The 19,322-nt window shown below is 40.1% G+C and overlaps 1 protein-coding gene across 1 annotated transcript in view; it reads left to right on the top strand.

The window, feature by feature from the left end:
• Positions 1-12,328: 12,328 nt before the first annotated feature.
• Positions 12,329-19,322, top strand: part of LTK (leukocyte receptor tyrosine kinase) — a gene marked incomplete at both ends in the record, with an annotated part of 140,107 nt that continues 133,113 nt past the window's right edge. Inside the window, one exon of the mRNA XM_083365850.1 lies at positions 12,329-12,389. Within this exon, the coding sequence (XP_083221976.1) occupies positions 12,329-12,389 (61 nt within the window). The remainder of the gene's footprint in view (positions 12,390-19,322) is intronic.

The following is a 19,322-nucleotide window of genomic DNA, read 5'->3' as shown; positions in this document are numbered from 1 at the left end:
GCCTGGGATCTGCCAGTTCCCATTGGTTGTTTTAAGATGTAGCATATACACCCACATTTTTTTTCACCCTTGTGACTGAAGAATTTAATTGTTTGAAGGGAACGAATACTCCCTCTGTAAATTACCACTTCTCATTTTTGTTTGATAAACAAACCTACTAAAAGCCACTGCCGTTTGGAGTGATGCAAAGCCCAAGCATGTGAGGGAAAAACCTGAAGATTACATGTGAAATGGGTAAGGGCTACAGTTGCTGTTCTGGGGAGTGAATCCAGCTTCTTGGCAGATAGGTTCTTAAAACATTACTCCTTTTGTGTCTAGCCATCTGATAAAACCTAGTCCCTGATCCTTCCCATGTTGGAAGAAACAATTGGTGCATGTTTTTCCCCCCCGTGGGTCACTTTTCTTAATTTGTCCCATGTTAACGATCTCAAGGTAACTCAACTCACTGACTTCATTGCCTAAGGGACAATAGAGATCATCTGTCAGATAAAGCAAATTATGCTGACATGCATACATGCAGCCTCAGAAGAAACTAGAGAAAAGCACATCAAAATGGCATTGGGGTATCCCCTCAGTTGTTGAGGAAAACCACCATCCCTCAAAAGCTTGTCATTAAAGGAGGTAAGGCTATGGGAAATTATTGTTAAGAGGTTAGCTTGGAGAATACACCATATATTTTGTGAATTAGCCCAATGTCATAATGCCAGAATAAAATGTTTCTGCAAACTAGTATACTGTGTGTATGTGAAATTTGCAAACAATATGAAACACCTCTCACTTCGGTGTTTAATGTACAGTACTTTCACACTGATTTCCAGTCAAATAAATCATGTTGACTTATCAGATTTTCCCCTTGCTTCCAGAATTTTAAAATTCTTTTTATATTTATATTCTTAAAAAATAGATCTAAAAGTGAAGGTGTAACTTACCCCTAACTTATTCTATGTGCCCCAATATGCATATTGTTACATTGCTCCTGTGACTTTGTAACTTGGTTATACCTGTGTCAGTTAATATTTGGAAAAAAGGGAAAATATATTAATTTTATATTAACTCAAATACTGTAACATTCCAATACATTATTGTTGTTTAGGTACCTAATAAATATGAATAATCATGCGGCAAGGTGAATTGTGGATGAAACAAGTTGAAGATTTAGCTTTTTAGAATTACTTTTTAATTTCCCTCTTTTGATACCTTTCTTTTTCTCTTGGCCAGGGGTCTTCAAACGTGGCCCTTTTATGACTTGTGGACTTCAATTCCCAGGCACACTGGCTGAGGAATTCTGGGAGTTGAAGTCCACAAGTCATAAAAGGGCCACATTTGAAGACCCCTGCTCTTGGCTGATCCTCACACACAGGTGGGATATCACTGTTTGTCTGCCAAAATGCACAATTCTGGATTTATTGTCTGGAATCTGGTTCACAAAGACATTCGTCTGGAATCTGGTTCACAAAGACATTCAAGACAATGTGCTTCCAGCAGAGTAAGAGAAAAATGAGTAGTTATAATTGTACATGGCTAAAATCAGCCTAGCATGGCTTTTGACAGGAATAAATATTCACATGATGGCAAATAACTGTCATGACCAAAATACATGAGGGAGGAGGAAGGGTCAGTATCAGTGAACAATAGAGGGCAGTGTGCATTTAGGAGTCTTGGCCCATCAGATCTTACAAGAAATTCACATAATCAAATAATTATAATTTGAATTTTGGCTCCAGCAGCAAGAAAACACATGGTTTCATTCTATCTAAAGAAGCTATTTTGCATTTGATTCACTATGTTGTACAACTTATTTTATTTCTTCCACGGATCTGGTGACAAGTCATCTGGTCCAAACTCTTGATTCAGTTCAGGGGTTCTGGAATTAAAACATCAAAACAAACTTCGGTTTGAAGTTTACCATGGAGAGACCATCTCTCTTTACAGTATTGTTTCTGTTATGTACTGGGTTCGATGCTTCAATGACGAGATGAGGCGAGTGAGTTCAGCACAGATCATTGTTTATTGCTTGGAGAATCTGAACTGAGGAACAGGACTGCGAATGCAGCAATTTATACTCTGGCCTCTAGGCGGCGGCCAATAGATTTAAAACAACTTATTGCCGCCGTAGAAGCAACCAATAGCAGTGCTGGAGATGGGTTGTCTGAGGAGCTGGGAGCCATTAGCCAGCTTCCCAGCTTAAGCAACCTTCCAGCAATTAACCCACATGGTGTTCCCTTAACAAGACAAAGCCCAATACATTACACCCCTCCCCCTAGAATGTACAAACATTATAACAACAAAAGGAAAATAATCACAGCAATACAAGTTTACAAGGGTACAACAATAGTGTGTGTCTACACATTTCCATCCTAGCTAATACAGATGATTCCTAGCTAGCAGCACAATAAAGATACAGACAACATTATAGCTTCATTATTTTAAAACAAAATTTTGTAGATATGCAGAAGGTTTCCGAGCCCTTGTGGAACACCTGGAGGACCCAGGCACTTCTTGGCCTACCAGCTTGCCTGCCGGGCTGGGTAGACCAGTGTCTCTAAGTTCAAGTGAGTCTGGTTGACTCAGAATTCTCTGGCTGGCCCTTCCAGGTTGGCCCACCCCATAGTCAGTTTGCTCCACAGAGTTAGCACAGCGGCTGTAGTTTTCAGGTTGGCTTTCTCTGTCAGGGGACCCATGTTGCACTCCTGGGCTTTCCTCCTCTCCAGATATCTCCCCATTGCTCTGGCTGCTTGGGCACTCAGAGCCTATGAATTGTTCGTCTTGGCTGCCGGTTTGCAGTCCATGAAAAGGACTTGTGATGAAGTCCTCGCTTTGTGGCCATTCAAGAAAACACTTCCTAACCTGATTGATATGGCGACGGACAACTTGCCTGCCCTCTAGGCCCACTTCGTATGAGAGAGGGCCTGATGTTTTGGTGATTTTCCCTGGCACCCACAAGTTCCCATGCCCGTAGTTCCTGGCCCACACCCCATCGCCCACTTGTAGCCCCTTCGGGGGTTTTGGGCAAGAGATCTCTGCTGCCACCCAGTCTGGGTGCAACCTGTCCAGTTTCGTGATTAGGCGCCTCCCCCAGCGCAGCTTTACTGGGCTTTTCCCTGTAGCTGTGCATGGCATGGAATGTTGGCAAAGCAAAAAGTCGGCCAGTCTGTGGTGTCCGCCTCAATGACTCTTTTGTGGTGCGAACCATTAGTAGATGGGTGAAACGGGGCCAATGTCTCATGCCTAATGAGGTTTACTCTAAGGAACGCCTGAAATTCTGCTGCAGTAAATTGGGCCCCGTTATCTGACACTACGACGTCCGGCAGCCCGTGTGTGGCAAAGAGTTTCCTAAGCACCTGGATGGTCCTAGCAGTAGCCATGTTTGCGATTGGTATAACTTCTAGCCATTTAGAGTGGCTGTCGAGCACTATAAGGAACAGCTGTCCCTGAAAGGGCCCAGCGAAGTCTATATGAATCCTAGACCAGGGAGTGTGAGTCTCCTCCCACCTGTGAACTGGAGCATGCGGCATTTCAGGCCTTGATTGCTAGCATATATAACACCCATGCACCTGGGCCTCAGTGGCTTTATCTAATCCTGGCCACCATAAATAGTGTCTAGCCAAAGCTTTCATGCAAACAATACCCAGATGGCCCTCATGCAATGATTGCAAAACCCTGTCTCTTAGTGAGGTAGGGACTATGACCCTGTTCCCCCAAAGAATACAACCCTTGTGAGCTGATAGCTTATGTCTCCTTGTAAAATAGCTCTGAAACTCAGGACCTGGGCTTTTTATCCAACCACCCAGGGTGTACCCAAGATAGAACTCTACTTAGTGTCTTCTCTGCTGCTGTTTCTGCAGCAATGTTCCCCACATGGAGGGGAAACTCCAGCAAGTCCTGAATGGACAAAACGGGAGCTGCTGGGGCCAGAACTGATTCAATTTGAGGCAGTGGAAGCCTGCTCAGGCCATCTACATGGCCCATATCCTTGCTGGGTTTGTGAATTAGCTTAAAAGTATAAGCGGATAAAAAATGGACCATCTAAGCATTCTAGGGGATAAAATGTGGGGTGTCTGTCTGTCTGTAGTGAATAACCCCAATAGCGGTTTATGGTCTGTGAAGACCATGAAGTCCCTGCCGTATAAGTAATCATGGAATTTTTTAACTCCAGCAACTATGGCCAGTGCCTCTTTGTCAATTTGAGCGTAATTACGCTCAGCGGAGGACAGTGTCCTTGAATAAAAAGCAATTGGAACTTGAGTTCCATCTTTCTCTAAGTAACTTAAGACTGCACCCACCCCGTATGGGGACGTATCACACGCTAAGCAAACTGGCTTTGACTCTTTGAAATGAGTGATAGTTGAACTGACGGACAGAAGCGCCTTCAATTCCTGGAAACTCTTTTCATGAACACTAGTCCACTTCCATGTAGCATTTTTATCCAAGAGCCAGTGTAGCAGCTCTGCCATTGCAGCTTGTTAGGAAGGAATGTGTGGTAAAAATTTAGGAGGCCTAGGAATGCCTTTAGCTCTCCTTTTGTTTTAGGGCTGGGTGCCATCTGAATGGCTTTTACTTTAGACTCAGCAGGGTGGATGCCGTCAGCATCAATGTGGAACCCTAAGAACTCAGTTGAGGGAACTCCAATACTGCACTTATTCTTTTTAAGCTTGAGGCCTGCTTCGCGCAGCCTTTGCAGGACGGCTCTGAGCCTCCTTGCTAGTACCTCAGTGGAATCACTGGCGATGAGCACATCATCAAAATAGGAGCAAACCCCCAGAATGCCCTTGAGAGTACATTCCATGATGCCCTGAAAAATGCCCAGGGCTACACTGACCCCAAATTGCAGGCGCTTTACTTTAAATGCCTCCCTGTGGGTTACAATTGTCTGTGCTGTGGCTGTGGCCTCATCAACAGGAAGCTGCTGGTAGGCCTGAGCCAAATCTAATTTTGCAAAAATGGTGCCACCCTGCAAGGATGCCAGGATGTGGCTTACTACTGGTACTGGGTATGCGTGCTGTTTGACCGCACAGTTATTTGTGCATTTATAATCTGCACAGATCCTGACCTCCCTGTTGGCTTTTAGTCGCGTTACAATTGGGATCTCCCACTCACACCCATCTACTGGCTGCAGAACGCCCTGTTCAACAAGTTTATCTAATTCAGCATCTATCTTGTGTTTAAGGGTAAATGGAACCCTATGAGATTTAATCCTGACTGGCACTACATTTGGATCTAGTTTAAATGCTATTGGTGGGCCCATGTATGTCCCCAGAGCTGAATCAAACACATCTGCGAATTCCTTGCATACTGTCACTAGACTCACGACTTGTGTCCGGTTGATCCTGGTTACTTGGATGCCTAGTTCATCAAACCAATCGAGCCCAATCAGGCTCGTTCGCTGACCCCCTACTACGACAACATCCAGGTGCCCAGAAAACCCCTTACATTTAACAGCTAGTGTGGCCTCACCCTTGACTGCGACTCTGGCATTCTGAAAATCAGTTAGTACAATATCAGAAGGCCTCAGCTTAGCCCATTTCTTACTGCGACTGCAAACGAAATTAAATGTTTCAAAGGAAATAATAGAAATGGCGGCGCCTGTGTCCAGCTCCATCTTGCAGGGGACCCCTTGCAGCTCCACCTGAAGTCTGTACTTTGGCTTATTCAGGTGGCAAGCCCCAGTATGGCAAATGCTCCTGTGGCTGGAGCAAAATCCCACGCTATACTTTCCCGTGGCCCCGGTACCTCTCCTGGTCGGATCTTCTAATTGGCGATTTGATGGCCACTCCCTCTGGTGACCTTTGCAGACAGAAGCTATGTGGCCCGTCTTCCCGCAGGCCCGGCTCGTGGCTGTCCGGAACGTACAGTCCAAGTGTTGGTGGCGGCTGCCACAACCTGGACATCTAAGGAAGGGATCTGCCTTGTAAGTGGGCCCATGTTGCTTGTTGCAGCGACGCTGTTGGTCATTGTGTCTGTGCAGCTTGTCGACTTCTATGTCGTCTTTGAGGTCTTCTGTGTGCTTGATGTCCTTGTGGTGGATGGCTTCTTCTCGTTGAGTAATTTTGGCAGGCTGCATGGCTTGTACGGTCCCACTGGCGGCTTCGTCCGCCATGACTTCCTTCAGTGCATCTGGGAACAACAGAGTCTCTTTGGCAAAAAGCTTTTGCTATAGCTCTTGGTTGCAGAGACTGCAGACAAGCTGGTCTCGTAGCCTCTCCTCGACGTCGGAGAACTGGCACAGGTGTGCAGCCTGCCTCAAGGCCACGATGAACTCGGACGCGGTTACACCTGGTTGCTGGACTCTCTGCTTGAATGCATAGTGCCAAGCGATTACCGACAGCTTGGGCTGAAAGTGGTCTCCAAGCTTCTTCTTCAAGTCCATGAATGATACGGACTCCAAAGGCGTTGGTGCGAACAGGTTCTCTGCTATGTCGAACGTTGCTGGGCTGCACACACAGAGGACCGTGGCAACCTTCAGTCCATCCTTGCTGACCTGGTTCACTCGAAGATAGTTCTCGACCCTGGACAGGTATGAGGACCACTCTTCTGGCTGCTTTATGTTGAATTCTTCCAGCTTTCTGACCTTGGCCATCTTGCTGGTCTTCGCGGCCGGTGCTCGGTGTCTTCTTGTCCTGCTCCTCTGTTGCCCAGGGACTGGTCCTATAGGCACGTGGTCACTAGTGTGGCTTTGCTAGCCAACCGTAGGGGGGGATTGCTTTTCCTGCCAGGCATGCTCGGCCCTTCCTCTAGTGACTCTTCAGCTCAGTTGGAGGAGCAGGACCCACCTTTGTTGCCAGTGTTATGTACTGGGTTTGATGCTTCAATGACAAGATGAGGTGAGTGAATTCAGCAGAGATCATTGTTTATTGCTTGCAGAATCTGAACTGAGGAACAGGGCTGTGAATGCAGCAATTTATAACCTGGCCTCTAGGCGGCAGCCAATAGGTTTAAAGCAACCTATTGCCACCCTAGAAGCAACCAATAGCGGCACTGGAGATGGGTTGTCTGAGGAGCTGGGAGCCGTTAGCCAGCTTCCCAGCTTAAGCAACCTTCCAGCAATTAACCCATGTGGTGTTCCCTTGACAAAGCCCAATACATTACAGTTTCCATTATTTAATTGCTCCTGTGTTTAAGCAGCATCTCCTAATCTTCAACTCAAACTACCTTGCTGTATCTTCAGACCATTTGATCCAGCGCAGAGCAATAGAGCAGCAGAGAACAATCATTTCTACTTTTCTGTCTGGTAACCCTTCATGTATCTTCTGTCTTCTCTTCCCCTTTTTTACTATTTCACCAATGGAAGGAAAATGTAAAGAAGCCAGACAGTCATTGGGAGCAGTAACTGGGGAAGAGGAAGCAGGGAGGCCACAAGTGGGATGAAAAGAGTTGCAGAGAACAAAGAAATAGATGAGAGAAGTCTACCTGTACTTGGGATTCCTCCAATTTGGATCGCTAGATATTTCAGCTGATTTATGACCATTTTGAATTTCAGGTTGTCATACAGTAGATGGTTGCAAAAATTCAGCTGACTAGCTGAGTTGGAGTTTTCATTCTCTCTATGCTGTCATCTGTTAATTTGCTGGTGTGAATTTGCAGCTCAGATACTGCAACTCTTAGAAATTAGTTTTGTCGAATGTTGGGGAATTGGAGAACACTAAGTCTCCTTATGTTTATTGCTATTTTTAAATTTTAAGCCAATGCACTTTCCTACTAAAGTAGTCAGATTTGGTAGGAGGGCTAATCAATGGATTTTGAATTAATCAGAACAGGAATATTTTCACGTAAAACCTCAATGTAATTAAAAAAAATCTGTTATATCAGATGTATCTTCACTGAAGATCCTGAGCTCAAATCCATGCTAACATTAATAGTAAGTTAAGGACAATGTCACCTGAATAATATCAGTATGCTTCAGCATCTTTGTTCAAGTTAGTGAAAGACACAGGTATAAGTTCAATTGTAGAGAAAAAGCCAAAATTGATCATTCTCACTGGCAATGTTTCATAAAAGGACATATGTTGATCTTCCAATAAATGGGTTCTAGATCAGTTTTCTCTTTGCCTATAAGAACATAAGGAAATGATTTAAAGCTTTTGTACAATCAAAAATTATTGATCCAATACTGCTGGATCAGGTGAATATAACAGGAGTAGACAATATTTTTTGAAACATAATTTGTTTTATCTTTGCATTCATCCTGTACCTTATGTCTGGTGCCACTCATATTGCCTCAGTGTTTATGAATTTTTATATTCCTGTGAAAAGGATTTCTTAAAAGTCTACAGTGGTGTCTTTTTGTGTCCTAGTGTCCAAGGATTAGAAAAAAAAACAAGAATAGAAATATACCCTATAGTACAAGTGGATTTCAACATATCTGGCTGGGGAATTCTGGGAGTTGAAGTCCATGTGTTTTAAAGTTGCCAAGGTTCAGAAACACTGACATTATGTATTCATTTCAGTCCCCCATTCCTGGATGTTTCAGGCTGATCAATGGGAAGTCCTGATTATAAATTTGATCCATGGTTTGAGGTCAGAACACTATACAACACCTAATAAACTGGTCTGACATGTTAGACCTTGACACTCAAGCAAAAGTTCTTGGATGAATACAAATAAGTAGAAGATCTATAAAAAAATCCAAGTACCTCTAAGTATTTTTATTTACACTTATTTAAGAGTGATCCTTATTGAGAAATAACCTTACTTTAAAAATAGTGATCTTACTTAAAAATGATCTGTACATACAAGAATACTTGGATGGAATGGTCTTCTCCAGTTACAATATAGATATGGAGAGCCTGAAACTTTTTTGTTGCCCCAAAGGAAGATCAGTTTCTTCCCCTGATTAAAATGCTGTTATATATACTCTAATCAGATAACAAGATTTTAAAATTATTGAACAGCTCTTATCTATTAACTGAATTTAATTTGGAGGACAATTGTATCATTATAGAGATTGCAGTGTGAATATCAGTTGGTCCTAAAAGATATTTATCTAGCATCCCTATGAATTGCATGATGCATACCAAACTTAATTTTATTAAGTAGTTCTAGGTCTGCAATTTGCAATGCAAAACATTATACAAACTGTAACCTGAATGAGCTGAATGAAAGAGAAACAGTCTATTGAGCCTACAAAATTATTGGTTCCCCTAACATGCACTGATTTGCAAGATCAGTGATGCAGCACCAGCCCCCATACACTACAGTATGTAAGAAATCAGAGCCAAGCTCCTAGAGGTGAAATGTATTGTCAAGCTCAAATGCACATTATTCTTCTGTTCCCAACTCTTTTGTTCTTAAAATGGTGTAAGCTTTTCCTTCATACAGAGCAGTTGGTTAGATACAAATGCCCTATGTTTTATGAACACCTCCGTCCCACACAAACACTTATACACACAAAATGGAGCTGCTCACCTGCAGTTCAGTGCACCAGGATACTACCAATGCAGCTGGCCAGGAAAGATGCACAAGATAGCAATTCCCATAACTAACATACCTCTGTACTCCAGGAGTGCACAATGAGTTGGTTATCCAGCCACTAATTTTAGTTCTCCCAGGGGATCTATGGCAATTCTTCACAGTCAACTTGCCATGGCCAACTCACCACAGCCAACTCACCACGGCCAACCCATCACAGCCAACTTGCCATGGCCACCTCACCACAGCCAACTTGCCATGGGACAATTCGCTGTGGGACAAGAGTTACACTAATATTAAAGAAATGGTGGAATAGAATCATTAAAGAAAGGGTGCAAAAGGAGGGACAGCATGAAATGTGAATGACAAAAATTAAAATATTTTTTATTTATTTTAAATAATTCAATTGAATTGTTAAATTGTCCTGTGGTGAGTTGTCCTGCAGCAAGTTCACTGTGGTGAGTATCCGTGGCAAATGTGCCACAGCGGTTGAAGCAAGTTGTGCCATTCTGTCTCCTAGGTGTCACAAATGAGGCTGACAGTTTTTTATTGGAGACGTAACAAGATAAGCAACTATTTTATTTTATTTTATTTTATTTTATTATTGTATTTTATTTTATTTTATTTTATTTTATTTTATTATTTTATTTATTTTATTTTATTTTATTTTATTTTATTTTATTATTTTATTTATTTTATTATTTTATTTTATTATTTTATTTTATTTTATTTTATTTTACTTTATTTTATTTTATTATTTTATTATTTTATTTTATTTTATTTTATTTTATTTTATTTTATTTTATTATTTTATTTTATTTTATTTTATTTTATTTTATTTTATTTTATTTTATTTTATTTTATTTTATTTTGCTTGCCAAAAACTTTTTTAAAAATCTGCAGTGGTATGATCAAAGACAGTGCCACTACCAATGGATTAAACCATCCTTACCCATTTCCATCCAAATGGATAAAATCCCATTTTCACTGCCCGTGTTGAGCTCCATGTCTTGATCAGATGTTGAGGGAAGTTAAACCTCCCTCAGGATCTGATCAAGACAAAGATGATCAGATAGGATCTTCAGATAGGAGGATCACATAACATAGGTATACTTAAGCTGACTGGGAAGGAGTTGGTTTAGCCCCAGACAGATTCAATGGGTTGGCTAGGTTAATTAATTGAAGTCTGAAGTATGCATAACACATTAATCTACTACTCATGACTCATATTAGCATGCCATTGACATGCAGGATTTGTAACTGAAACAAGAGGCCAGGTGGCATTTACATTTATAAGAGAATGCAATATGTGAAGCTCAGGATTGAACTGTGGAATTATTGGTGCTCTCTGACCTTGGTTGTTTGCTTGCAGACATTTCATTATCTAACTAGGTAACATCATCAGTTGCTTTATATTACAAAAGGCCAAGAGAAAATTGCCTCTTGACTGAGAAGCCGGTCAACTGCCTGGTTTTACCGTCCCTGTTCTGCAATTTTCAGCAGCAGTTAGCCCTTTCCTTCTTTGACTTGGATTTAGTTCTACCCAAAGAACAGTAATCCAGATAGAGTCTCTCCTGCAAGTCAAGCTTAACTGTAATGACTTTCTGCAGTTTTCTTGGGCCATTGGTTCATAGAACTCAATACTGAGCACAACAGCATTTTTCAATCTGCTGTCCTTCAACTCTACTGAACTAGAAGCCATGTTATCCTCAATCATCTGCTTATAGTTCGTAGCAGCAACTTCCCAGGTTTTAAGTCAGGGAGACTTCCTAACATACCTGCAGGTATTAGTTTTTGAATCTTGGACCCTTTTGTAAACAAAATAGATGTTTTAGCAGGCAGGTCTTTTTTGATTTGCTAGAGCAAGGAGGATTATCACTTTGACCAGATTAGAACAAAGATGTGAGTAATTTAGAGGCCACCGATGATACAAGTTATTATGGTTATAATACATTGTGCGTTTTCTAGAATTGTGCTGTCTAATACAATCTTAGAGTATAACAGATATATTACCCACCAATTTCTTCCAAAGGAACTCTTCCCCCAAATACTTGCATTTTCTTTTTCCTCTTCCACCTGGGAACTTTGGTAAGACTATGGTTAAATTTCCTTCTATACAACCAATTCCATCTGAGTCAAGGGGGTCTACATAGTAAAAGGATTATTGGTGTTTCCAGAGGCTAAATCCCAATGCAGATACACCTATAAGTATTGACCTATAAGCACTGAAAAATAAAGATATGAAATAGCCTTTTCTGGAAGGAGACATAAATTTAAACCTTCCTTGGTTTTCCAAAGGTAACAATCAAATGTACAGTATGCAACATATGAAATTGTCCAAAACCTCCATATGTTTTTGTTTTACAGCGATAGCACCAAATGCAACGTATGTATTCAGATACATCACTTTATATCAGGCAAACTTTAAGTTGTAAAAATGTGCATTGGCAGAAAATGTAGGTATTAAAACCTTCATCTGTACAGGTATTGCAAAAACAGCTAATTTCCTTTAGGATATTTATACCGTTATGGGGGAATGAAATAAGTTGAATATATTTCAGTTTGCACCTTACTTTAATTAACCTGAGACATTTATCTAGGCAGTTAACAAATGGAATGGGATGCAAAATTATCAAAATGAGCCAATGCAGGCGAATTCTACTCCTTACATTATGTATATTTAAATAGGGTGGGACAGGGGTGGGGGTGGAACAGTAATTTTCAATACTCTTCATCTTCACTTGCTGAAGGAAACGAAAGTGTAGTAGGGGAATGAAACCATGAGGGTTTTAGGACCCATGAGAGTCTGCCAAAGCAGGAGGTGGAATTCTATAAGCCAGCAAGAGTCCAAGTGTTAACATCAGAGCTCTTGTAGAACCTTAAAGAGAAGGGCTGATGCAGAGGCGAAGCAGAGAGCGAAATCATGGGTTTCTCCCTACATCTGATTTTCTATTTTCAGCTGGTGCTCTCTGTCACTATGCTAGGTAAGACAATTGGCTGTGCAGAGACACATTTCTCTTTCCTGGTGCCGAGTTTCTGCCTGGTGACTTTATTTCATCTTACCTTTTGAAATTTGAAAAAAGAAGAAGAAAAGGAAAATAAAAATAAAAATAAATAAAGGAAAGAGAGGGTATTGAGGCAGTAGAGATACTGACCGAGAGGTTGGCTCGTAAATATTGCAATGAGATGTAAAATGTTTCAGAAGGGGAGGGAAGATACGCTGAGCCTTGCTTGGGTTATCAAGAGAGAAAGCAACTCTTAACTTGTACCTGGCAATTCTGGATGTGGGGGGGGGGGGCGGAAGGATCGTCATTGCATAGGTAAACCTTGAGGGTGTGTGTATGTGTGGGTTTTTAGCAATTTCTGAGGGGGAATAAGAGATTGCAGGGAAGAATTCACTGAAATAATCTGATCTGAATGATTGCTGGGGGATAGAGAAAGTTGGCGGGGGTTCTTCTGGCATGACGGTCTGAATAGAATAACAACAACAACAAAAAAGAGAGCAAAACTTTGGTAAAATGACTTGGGTGCAGGAAAGGTTGTTGTGATATCAGCAGAAGGATAGTGGCATCTGGTGGATGAGGAGAAAAGCTTTGTTAAGGATGGGAAGAGGGTGACAGCCACCCAGGGGAAGGTATACAAGAGGCAATATCAAATAGAAACTCTCCTCAGCTTTGTTTACTATTCTGATTTATTCTGATTCTCACCAAGAGAATTTAAATATGATGGGTTGGATAACTACAGAGAGAGCAAAGGGTTGGAAGAGTGGAAATAAAATAAAACATTGCAATTTGAAAGATGACTGTGGGGTGTAAAAAAATGCATTTTTTTAATTATTATACTTTTCTCCAGTTTTTAGGGAAGGAGCCTCCCAGAACAGTTTATAACTTTAAAAATCATCCAACCTAAACCCTTAATATTGTATGTGCAGGCTTTAAAACATAAGAATTGTTACAATATTGTGCGTTGTACAATAGTCATCAGCCACACTACAGCAACCAAAGTTGATTATTCAAATACTGGAGCTTCAGCAGTTTGCGTTGTAAGATTGTAAATGCCTTTGGGTAGAGACTTGCTGATCGATTTTTTCCCCTCATTTGAGCTGTTTTTTATTGCTATTTTATTTGTTGCTGAAGCTGTTTTTATAAAATGAGGAGAGAACAGTGTAAATATTTAAAGGAACAATTTATTTTGTGGGCATTCTCATGATTTATTTCTGTTAAGCAAATCTGTTATGTGTATGTGACACTATAATATTAACATTTTTATTGTGAGGAAAAAAAAGATAAAAAGAGATTGCTCCCCCAAATGCTTTTAACTGGAGAATAAGAGTCATTAACTTTGCTTCCCAACTAACATACATAGGACTCAACTGCACATTATTTGTTAATTTGGCATTTGAGAATCCTGATCTCTGTAATAATTAACTCAGCTGATCTCCTGAACTGTACAATTTTAAGCAAACTGTCATTTCAATAGAAGAGAATATATGTAGCGCAAGGTTGAACTGTGGAGTTCTTGGTGCTCTCTGAGCTTGTTTCTTTGTTGGTTGTAAACTTTCTCCCCCTTTCTCTTAATGCCATTTCATTCTTTCAGTGATCACAGAAGTTTACCTGTGAAATCTCTGCCTTTCTAAACTGTATGTGGCTGCCTAGTTAATGTAAATACATCCAACACTGGTCAGAAATGCTGAATGTTCAATTTCTTTGCAATTTTCCCAGGCTTCATTCTCTCTTTTTAAAACATTAATATGTTAAATGTGGAAAACAGGAAGGAGCACCCAGTAAAGGAAATAATTATCTTTTTAAAAGTAATTTTAGACTTGGCAGGAATGAAAACTGCTACATAGAAATTACAGACTGTACTCTTGGGTGCAAACTTTCATTTAGAAAACCAAGTATTAAAACCAGTTTCAAGTTCATATGATGAAAAAAATTAGGCTTGGATCGTCTTCTGAAACAAAATCAGGAGGAAATGAAGGAATAATTAGAATATGAAAAAAACCAGAGGAAGACTTTAGTAATGTTTTTCTCTCCCTATTTGAAAAATCCATCAAACAAAATTTAAAAACTTGCATATACACACTAATTCATTATCTTCAGCACTTTTATAGTACAAAATGGAAGACTTCTGGGAAAGCAATAGCAATAACACTTATATACCATTCCATAGTGCTTTACAGCCCTCTCTTAACAGTTTACAGAGTCAGCATATTGCCCCCAACAATCTGGGTCCTCATTTTACTGACTCTGGAAGGATGGAAGGCTGAGTCAACCTTGAGCTGGTGAGAACTGAACTGCCGAACTGTAGGCAGTAGCTTGCAGAAGTAGCTTGCAATACTGTATTCTAACAACTGCGCCACCACAGCTCAAGAATGGCAGCTTGAAGATAGCTCCATGTAAAATGGAGCAATTGTGGCTAAGAATATGGAACTGGCTCCTTCAACCCTCTCTGGACAAATAGAGGATGTGAGATTGCCAGTGTTGTGCTCCAAACAATTACTTTGGAGACTGAAATTGCCTTGCAGTCTCCAAACAAGGAGACTGCAAGGCAGCAGTCTTTAGAGGATGGGAGAACTGTAAGATGAGGGAAATTGCCATACTTGCTCCAGCTACAATCAGAGTCTTCCACAAGACAACTAAGTTCACCCATTAATTGCTTTAAAGAAAATGACAAAGATGGAAACACTGGGTGCTTCCTTCAATTCTTAATGTAAGAAAATGAAATTGACAAATATAAATCACCGGGATCCGACAGATTGCATCCCAGAGTTCTGAAAGAGCTGGCAGATGTTATCTCAGAACCATTGCACCACATCTTTCATAAATCCTGGAGCACCAGGGAAGTACCTGAGGATTGGAAAAGGGCTGATGTGGTTCCCATCTTCAAGAAAGGGAAAAAACAGACCCAGGAAACTACAGACCAATCAGTTTAACATCAATACCTGGGAAGATCCTGGAAAAGATCATCAAAAAACAGATCTGCAAACAACTAGAAGCAAACAAAGTCATGATCAAACAAAAACAGATCATGCCAAACCAATCTTATTTCATTGATAAAGTGACTAAACTAGTAAACCAGCAAAATGCTATGGACATAGTATACTTAGATTTCAGTAAGGCGGCTGATAAAGTAGACCACAACCTAGTCCTTGGTAAACTAGAAAAAGGTGGAATAGACAACATCACCACCAGATGGATCTGTAGCTGGCTGACAAACCATACACATCGAGTAGTCCTCAATGGCACTACATCCACACGGAGAGAAGTAAGCAGTGGGGTACCACAAGGTTCCATCTTAGGCCCAGTACTCTTCAATATCTTCATAAATGACTGAGATGAGGGAATTGAAGGGGAACTCATCAAATTTGCAGATGACACCAACTGACAGGAGTAGCCCACACCCCAGAAGACAAACTCAGGATCCAAAAAGATCTAGACAAACTTGAACAATGGACCCTATCCAACAAAATGAGTTTCAATGTGCAGAAAAGTAAAGTTTTACATTTAGGCAGGAAAAATCAAAGGTACAAGTACATATTGGGCAAGACCTGGCTTAAAAACAGTAACTGTGAGAGGGACCTTGGAGTCCTAGTGGGTGATCACTTGACCATGAGCCAGCAGTGTGCAGCAGCAGCCAAAAAAGCTAATACAATCCTGGGTTGTATAAACAGAGGCATAGGATCAAAATCATGCAAAGTATTAGTGCCGCTTTATAAAACCCTAGTAAGACCACACCTGGAATACTGCAGCCAATTTTGGTCACCATTTCACAAAAAGATGTTGAGAGTTTGGAAAAAATTCAGAGAAGAGCAGCTAAGATGATCAAAGGCCTGGAGATTAAAGCATATGAAGAACGGCTGTGGGATTTGGGTTTGGCTAGTCTAAAGAAAAGAAGAAATAGGGGAGACATGATAGCAGTATTTCAGGATCTGAGGGGCTGCTAAGAGGGTCACTTTGTTCACCAAAGCATCAGAGGGAAGGGCGAGAAACAATGGATGGAAACTGATCAAAGAGAGAAACAACCTGGAATTAAGGAGATACTTCCTGACAGTGAGGACAATCAACCAGTAGAACAGCTTGCCTCCAGAAATTATAGGTGCTCCATCTGTAATGTATGCTCTTAAAGCATACACGGAAATGTCAGCACAGCAGGGGGCTGGACAGCTCCAGGCTATAACCGCTTTTGGCGGGAAAGCCTGAATAGAGCGAGTCGTTGACAGCCCCAGGGCATGGTCATCTCTGGAGGGAAGCCAGGGTTTAAATCCATTGGCCACCTGCACTGGCGGGAAGCCCAGGTTTAAATCTATTGGTCGCCATTCACCTGGGCAGGTATAAAGAGACGCCAGGTAACCCCTTTACTCCGGCTTCATTTCTGACTCAATAAAGAAATACTACCCAGTTCAAGTGTCCATCTCTCTGTGCAACCACACGACATTGCACCATCACTGGAGATTTTTAAGAAGAGACTAGAGAATCACCTGTATGAGATGGTATATAGGTTCTCCTGCTTGAGTAGGGGGCTGGACTAGAAGACCTCCAAGGTCCTTTCCAGCTCTATTCTACTCTAAATTCTAAATGGCATCTTTAGGAATTTATAATAAACAAGAAAAAGCAAGACAAGGGTTTGGCCGTAGAACATTTTAAATGGGCTCAGAGCTCAGAAAGTGTTGGACTATTTTATTTTGACTATGAAGACTTTGAAAATAATTTTAAAGTATAAATGCATTTTCATGGGAAATAAATTATTTAAATATTGAAGACATAACAAAGATGAATAACTTCTAATGATTTTCAGAGGCATTCTTGAGAAATGAATCAATATTGTCAGCTGTGTTGCATTTTCTGAGGAACAGTCTGTTCTCAGAAAAACAAGATATGTATGCAACAAAGGTCTATATGACAACAATGTGAACAAGAATTTGTCATTAGATTAAAAAATAATCTGATGGGGCTTTAAAAATTAAGGGGGAAAAATGACAATCTTAGAGAGCAATTAGAATAATTTCTTCTTGTGTATTGGAATTGCTTACAGTTAACATGGCATTTAAGACTTTTTATGTATGTATGTATGTATTTTATGTATGTATATTAATTGGACAACATTTAAACTATCCTTAAGGCAGGGGTTCCCAACCAGGGATGCTTGTATCCCCTGGGGGTGCGAGATGATATTCTAGAGGGTGCAAAAACTTGCATTTTCAAAATTAGAGTGTATATGCATAATTCGTTGCCTTATTTTGAACTTTTGTAAGGGGTGCGAGAATATATCAGAAGCATTCTAGGCATGCGAGATATAGAATTTGCCCCTCTTTGCTATGTTAAATTTCATCCTTTATTCATACTAGGATCTTAGGACCATTTTTGCATTTTAAATGTAGATTTGCTTACAGATAAGAATTGAGATATGGGATGATGACTTGTTTGTTAGTATTATTTTAGGACTCTGGACTTTTTGCTGTCATCTAGATGGGGGAATAATTAATAATAATAATAATAATAATAATAATAATAATAATAATAATAATAATAATAATAATAATAATAATAATAATAATAATAATAATAATTTTATTTATATACCGCCCTTCTCCCGAAGGACTCAGGGCGGTGAACAGGGCAAATATATAAAAAATACAAAAATACAAAAGTTAAAAAGGAATTAAATATATGCCCACTAAAAACAGTAAATACAAATATTAAAATAACAATAAGAAACCCCACCCATCCCCCATCAGGCCAGGCCGGCATTATGTATTAGGTTTGCTTATAATTAAGTGTTGAGTTGTGGAGGTGAAGAGTTTTATATCTGCCAAGTAAAAAGTGTGAGATGATGTGTCAGTCCTCCCAGGTAAACCAGACAGAAGATAGAACTAGACGAGCTAAATCCATATCTGTAGATTTTTAATCTACACATGTTTCCCACTATTACCATCTGATTAATTGGGGAGGGGCTTTCCTAAGCTGCTTTCTCTGACTGTTAAGCCATTGGGAATTTCCTCCATGCTTGACTGATTATTTCCTAGGCAGCATTTCTTTTACATAGTGAAATTGTTTATATTTGTGATGAGGGTGGGAAGTCATTTTTTTAGGTGTTTTTCTGGTTGTTTTTTTCTTGCACTTTTTTATTTTTTCTTTTTTAGTTTGAATTGTCCTTTACTATTGTTAATTGAAAGTTTGAATAATATTGGGGTTTTTAAAAAAAAATGTGGAAAGGAGAGAATGTTTGTAACTATTATACTTCTTTTAAAATGTTGAATCTCCCTATCATGTTACAAATGCCAGAACAGACCCTCTCTTCTTTCCTTCCTTCCATCCATCCATTTATGAATGCCAGCAGGGTATTCATGCTAGAGGTTAAAAATATATCAGAAAAAAATGTCTTAATACATAAACCTGTAGATAACATCCAGTGCAGTAAATCAAATGTGTCTGAGCATTCACGTGGTGATTTAACCCAGAGAACATGTGAAAGGGTGCGTGTGGAATTTTGAGGAACAAAACAGGTAGTAAAGTCAATGAAACAAAAATTAAACAGGGTTTCCCACAAAGAACATGGACAGAAAAAGGGCAAAGACAGGGTTAAAAAACCTAAATTCCTGTAAATATTTAAGGACCATAAGAAGGTATGTAGCTGCATTAATTTACCTTAATTACAGAATTCAACTTTCTTTCATACATGCAGCAGGTGGCAGCAGCATTTGGCTGGTGTTGTATGAACATAGAAAGTTTATAAACAGAGTTGTGTCTGGCTAGGACTTGAATGTCGCCAAGAATTCCAGGCCATAGGCTAGACTGGGCAATTGAAAAAAAAACATTACAGAAAATGGCATAGAGAAAACCACTTCTATTGCCAAGAAACATCAAATGTTTTTTTATATACTTTTATACTGATGCTATTATGCTTGGGCAGAAATC

This window comes from Vipera ursinii (assembly GCF_947247035.1).
Source record: "Vipera ursinii genome assembly, chromosome: 1".
In the NCBI taxonomy this organism is placed as follows: domain Eukaryota; kingdom Metazoa; phylum Chordata; class Lepidosauria; order Squamata; family Viperidae; genus Vipera; species Vipera ursinii.
This window is presented reverse-complemented; position numbering and strand designations above follow the sequence as displayed.